Source organism: Carya illinoinensis, chromosome 9, assembly GCF_018687715.1.
Source record: "Carya illinoinensis cultivar Pawnee chromosome 9, C.illinoinensisPawnee_v1, whole genome shotgun sequence".
NCBI lineage: Eukaryota > Viridiplantae > Streptophyta > Magnoliopsida > Fagales > Juglandaceae > Carya > Carya illinoinensis.
In genome coordinates this window covers 14,472,603-14,479,123 of record NC_056760.1, presented here as the reverse complement: position 1 = coordinate 14,479,123, position 6,521 = coordinate 14,472,603, and the positions used below count along the sequence as shown (strand labels likewise).

Sequence of the window (6,521 nt, the reverse complement as noted above, 5' to 3'; positions counted from 1 at the left end):
GTCTTGGGAGATGTTCAAGGAAGAGTTTGACAACAAATTCTTCCCAGACTCTGTCAAACAATTGAAAGCCCTGGAATTTGCATCCTTAACACAAGGTAGTTTGACTGTAAAGCAGTATGCCGCAAAATTCATGGCATTGGGAAGGTTTGCACCACACTTGATTTCAACTCAAAAGATGCAGGCACAAAAGTTTCGAGCAGGACTTCTGCCTAGAATCCGAAGTCAAGTAGCTTGCCTTAGAATAGAGAATTACCAAGAGTTGGTAAATGTAGCGGCGATAGCAGAAGCTGAGCAGAAGGAATTGGCGATCTAGAACATGACCGATCGAAAGAGGGCCATGCCATTTACTACAAGCAGTAGTGCTGAGAAAAAGATGCCTTTTTCTAGTCCGGAGAAAGGCAAGGGAATAATGATAGGAGGACAGAAGCCGCCATTTTATTCACCATGCCCTAAGTGTGGTAAGTTTCATCCTGGAGAATGTTACAGGGGATATGGAGTCTGTTACCGATGTGGAAAACCAGGACATATGATTAGAGGTTGTCCTAACACCAAACAAGGTAGTGGAGCTGGTGATCGCAAGCCAAGGCCCCACATCCCAGCACCCATGTATGCAGTAACACCCTGTGATTTTGATGTTGACGCACTTGAAACTGATGAAGCTGGCGTCATGACTAGTATTTTTTATTTTATATTTTTTTTCTTTTCTTTTAGTATTTATGATGTTGCAGGTATTATGAACGTGTTAGAATTAGTATTAATATTGGTGTATATATATATTTTTTAGGAAGGGTTAATTTGTTTAGGTTCTCGGCTTGTGCACTATTCGATTCAGGTGCGTTGCAGTCCTTTGTGTCTGCAGCGTTTGCACGAATTTGTAGTTTGCAGACTGAACTCTTACCACGACGGGTTGTAGTATTAATTCCCGATGAGAATACAGTATCTTGTACCCGTTTAATTAAGGATTGTCCGTTAGAGCTAGAAGGAAGGGCACTGAAGGCTAACTTGTTAGTAATCGGTCAGATGGAATTCAACCTGATTTTGAGGATGGACTGGCTTTTCAAGTACTACGCTAAGATAGCCTGTCGGAAACGAGAGGTTGTGTTTGAACCTCCAACTGAAGACAGGATGAGTTACGCAGGAACATCAGTTAAGGCCACCCCACCTTTGATCTCGGCGTTGCAAGCTAGGAAGTGTATCGATGATGGAGCCTCAGCGTTTCTATTGATAACTGTAGAGGAGACAACCAAAACTATAGGAATCCAAGGGATACCTGTGGTTGAAGACTTTCCTGAAGTTTTCGTTGATGAGTTACCTGGTTTACCAACGGATAGAGAAGTAGAATTCCAAATAGAGTTGGAGCCGGCAACAACTCCGACTCACAAGGCGCCATATCGTATGGCCCCTACCGAATTGAAAAAGCTCAAGCTACAATTGGAGGAACTTTTGAAGAAGGGTTTTATCCGCCCCAGTTCTTTGCCGTGAGGAGCACTTGTGTTATTCGTGAAGAAAAAAGATGGACCTATGAGGATGTGTATAGACTATAGAGAGTTGAATAAGGTGACGATTAAGAATAGATACCCATTACCCAGAATCGATGATTTGTTGGATCAATTGCAAGGAGCAACAGTGTTTTCAAAGATTAACCTGAGATCCGGATATCATCAATTAAAAGTCAAGAATCAAGATGTGTTGAAAACTGCCTTTAGGACAAGGTATGGCCACTTCGAGTTTTTGGTGATGCCTTTTGGGTTAACCAATGCTCCAGCCGCATTCATGGACATGATGAACAAAATATTCATACCTTATTTGGATAATTTTGTTGTCGTATTTATTGATGACATCTTAATCTACTCTAAGAACAAGGAGGAACACAGACATCATCTAAGCATGGCTTTAACTATACTTAAGGATCAGAAACTTTATGCCAAACTTAAGTGTGAGTTCTGGCTAGAAGAAGTAAAATTTCTAGGTCATGTGATCTCTAGTAGAGGAGTAGTAGTAGACCCGAGCAAGATTGAAGCCGTAACGAACTGGTAGAGATCGACCAGTTTGCATGAGATCCGAAGTTTCTTAGAACTGGCTGGTTATTATAGGAGATTTGTTGAAGGATTCTCCCGTTTGTCTGGACCACTCACTGCCCTGACTAAGAAAAATGTGAAATTTACTTAGAATGATAAGTGCGAAACAAGTTTTCTTGAGTTGAAGAAAAGACTTACCACCGCATCGGTACTTACACCGCCGGAACCTCTTAAATCTTTTGTGGTATATAGCGATGCATCTAAGGCAGGACTCAGATGTGTGCTAATGCAAGAAGGGAAAGTGGTTGCTTATGCTTCACGACAACTGAAGAATCACGAGCAGAATTATCCTACTCATGATTTGGAATTAGCTACAGTAGTTTTTGCACTTAAGATTTGGAGACATTATTTGTATGGCAAGAAGTTTGAAGTTTTCACGGATCACAAAAGCCTAAAGTACATGTTTGAGCAGAAGAATCTTAATATGAGGCAAAGAAGATGGCTGGAATTAATCAGCGACTATCAATGCGACATCAAGTATCATTCTGGAAAGGCCAACGTGGTAGCTGATGCTTTAAGTCGCAAGAGCAGACAAGAAGCTTCATCAGTTCCTTCATCAGAAGTAAATTCCCTCTTATGTAGTATGAGAAAACTGTTGATTAGAAACCGTAGTCAGGAAACAATGTTGACTATAATCCAAGAATTCATTCCATTGGACTGGAAAGAACTGAAAGACTGTAAAAAAAAGGACAGTAAACTTGCGGAAGTTGTAAAAAAGATCAAAAAGTCAAAAGGACCAGTGGACTTTAGCCTCAGAGAGGATGAGACTCTATATTACAAGGACCGAAGAGTCATTCCAGCAGATGAAGAGTTAAAGGAAAAAGTACTAAAGGAAGCTCATAACACACCTTACACTGCTCATCCTGGTAGTACAAAAATGTATCAGGATTTGAAACAGTCTTTTTGGTGGGAAGGAATGAAGAAGGACGTAGCAGAGTTTGTGAACAAGTGTTCGATCTGTAGATTAGTAAAAGCAGAGCACCAAAAGCCAGCCGGTAAATTGCAGTCATTGCCAATCCCAGAATGGAAATGGGAGGATATTTCCATGGATTTTATAGTAGGCTTTCCAAGGACCTCAGCCGAAATAATACTATCTGGATAATAGTTGATCGTCTGACAACAAGTGCTCACTTCATACCCATCAAGAATACAGATTCTCTAGAAAGATTGACGAGAATTTATATAGCAGAGATTGTCAGATTGCATGGAGTGCCTAGGACGATCGTATCAGATAGAGACCCTCGTTTTACGTCACGCTTCTGGAAAAGTTTACAAGAATCGATGGGCTCTAGTCTAAGGTTTAGTAGTGCATACCACCTACAAACAGATGGACAGACAGAAAGGACGATTCAAACTTTGGAAGATATGCTAATTGCCTGTGTTTTAGATTACGAAGGGAGTTGGGAGAAACAATTACCTTTGGTAGAATTTGCTTATAACAATAGTTTCCAGGCCACTATTCAAATGGCACCATATGAAGCCTTGTATGGTAGAAAGTGTAGATCACCTCTGTATTGGAATGAAGTAGGGGAAAGCAAAGTAGTTGGACCAGAAGTCTTACAAGAGATAAAGGACCAAGTACACTTGATTAAAGAAAGGATGAAAACAGCACAGAGTCGACATAAGAGTTACGCTGATAATCGAAGGAGGAGCATAGATTTTAAAGTTGGAGATTGGGTCTATGTGAAGGTATCTCCTATGAGAGGAGTAAGTCGTTTCGGAGTGAAAAACAAGTTAAGTCCGAGATATGTGGGACCCTATGAGATAGTGGAGAAAGTGGGAGTAGTTGCATATCGTTTGGAATTGCCAACTGAGTTCCATGAAATTTATAATGTTTTCCACGTGTCTTCGTTGAAGAAGAGTTTTGGGAATCAGACACCAATGATAGTGGATCCCGATAGCATACATTTCCAATCCAACTTGACCTATGAAGAGAAGCCCATGCAAATTCTTGACTGGAAAGATAAAGAGTTGCGGAACCGTAAGATCCCATTGGTCAAAGTACTTTGGCAAAATCATAATATTCAAGAGGCGACTTGGGAGAATGAAGTTGATATGCGAGCCAAGTACCCCCAGTTATTTGATATCTAAATTCAATCTTGTAGAGTTATGTTGGACTTTTGCTTAATTGATACTTTGTGGTTCACTTGTACGGGATTGACAATATCAGATGTTGTACTTCTTTGTTCGGATATCAATAAAATATATGTATTTCTTTAACTCTTGAATTGTTATTTATGTCGATTTCGAGGACGAATTTTTTTTTTTGGGAGGTTGTAACAGCCTGCTAGAAATTTAACGGTGAAATTTCTATTGACTTTAGGAATCTCGTGAAGACCCGATAAGTTTTCACTAATCTATTAATCGTATAGTTGATGTTATTACTTACAATGGTATCAGAAGTAGGTTTCGATTATTGGAGATAGTTAGAAAGTTTTAATAGGACACATGGAAAGATTTTAGCCACCTTACTCTTCCAAGTATACTCTCCATTTTTGAAAAATAGCCTAAGCTGATTTTGTGGATATTATTGGATAAAAATAAAAATAAAAAGAAATATCTTGAGGTAATTTTCGTGAATATTATTGGGTAAAAATATTTTGAGTTAATTTTTATAGATATTATTAGATAAAAATATTTTAAGTTAATTTTTGTAGATATTATTGGATAGAATATTATGAGATAATCTTTTATAGATATTTTGGGTAGGAGAAAACTACACTCAACTCTCAACTCTAACCTTATCATCTTCCTTATCTCGTCCATAAGTAGTTCCAGCCATCACCTACAAACTTATCTTCATTTACACGTTCCTTTAAAAGAATATCAAATACTTTCTCTCAGACAGTTTTTAGGAGTTCTTTTGCACGCCTATTTCGAAGCTTTTGTAAGTGTTTTATCATAAAGTCTCCTTCATATAAGTTGTTCTTTTTTTAGTCTAGTTTATATGAATTTCTTATTTGCCCCATTTGAAGATCATTTGGTCAGTCAAATATTATATAAACTATAAAAAGGTCATTCTGGGAGATAAACTGGAGAATATGTTATAGTTTAGAGTTTTTGACCAAGCTAATGGATAGATATTGGTCCGAAATTTTTATGGAGTATTGTTAACATGTATATGTGACTATTGGTTGAGGATTTTTGCATAATTAAAGGTTTTGATGAAAGATTTTCTTAGATTTAGAAACTTAGAAACTGGAAGAAGAAAAACAGTTTCTGTTTTGAGAAAGTTTAACTCTTTGGTGGTCTAAACCTATTCTAATGACTTTAATAATTTTATTGGAGGATCCTAAGTATCTTATATACATGTTATATTATTATTTTGAAGATATTTGATGTTAGTTTCAAAAATATGAAATTTTATGCAAAGAGATATTCAGATAAGCCAAAGTGTGGATATTCTTGGCTAAATTTATGTTTTGGTTAATTTCTAACCATGTGATCTTAAATTAGAAGCTTATATATGTTTTAGGACATCTTTTTAAACTATGTGATGGTTTGGTTTGAAGATCATATATTTATAAGTCATAGATAAAGAGATTTATCAAAACTAGTTGAGGAAAAAGTTTCTGTTTTTGGACTAAGTGTAAAACCAAAAACAACAAATATTATTTTGTAATTTTGGTGACTTTAGTTTGATGATTTAAAGCATGGTTGATGTTAGGATGATATTATGATTATGTTAGAAGTAAGATTTGATTTTTTGAAATTCTTGAAAATGTTTTGATTTAAGGTCAAAACTTGTGATTCAAATGTTTGGATCTTTTTACAAAAAAGTTTGGTGTTGATTATTAGTTTTTTTTAAATGAATGTTTTAAGTATGGTTTTGAACTTAGGATTGGAAGATGTTTGTTGTAAAATTTTGGTTTAAGCATGAGTTTTGAAGTTGGAAGGAATTGCAACAAAAATAAAGGGAAATGGCCTATAGAGGTTTCGACCATAGTGTGTTTTCCATAGTTGTATTTTGTTTTAAATTTTTCTGAATTGATATTTAAGTTTAGGATAAAATTTACATGAGGAATGTAAATTTTGAAAACTTTTGCAATTAGTATGAAAAATCCTTAAGTTATGGGTAAAACAGTCATTTTCTCACATGTAGAGAGTAAAATAAAAATTTTACTCTTTAAGTTAGTATTTTCCATATTTCAAATTATTAGTGATTTAGTTCTAACTTTTAGAATCACTAATTACAGTTCCTCGTGATCGCACTTGAAGTTTTATAAGAAATGCGGAGATCGAGGTAAGTTAGCTTTTAACTTACTAGCAGTCTACTATGTATGTGTGCTAAGTAAAGGAACTACAGTGTATGTATGTGTGTTATTATATATGTCATGCCATGCGAAGTTATAATGTAATTGTCTATGATATAGAATTTATTCTGTCATCAATTTTTATCTGTTACATAATATATTCTATTATGTATTACTGTACATTACAAGT

The 6,521-nt window shown here is 36.0% G+C and overlaps 1 protein-coding gene across 1 annotated transcript; it reads left to right on the top strand.

Moving 5' to 3' along the window:
* The first annotated feature begins 316 nt into the window (after positions 1–316).
* LOC122276838 lies at positions 317–1,482 on the top strand. Its single transcript, XM_043086735.1, has 2 exons — positions 317–606; positions 879–1,482. The coding sequence occupies exons 1-2, from the start codon at positions 317–319 to the stop codon at positions 1,480–1,482; spliced, it is 894 nt and encodes a 297-aa protein (XP_042942669.1).
* The last annotated feature ends 5,039 nt before the right edge of the window (positions 1,483–6,521 follow it).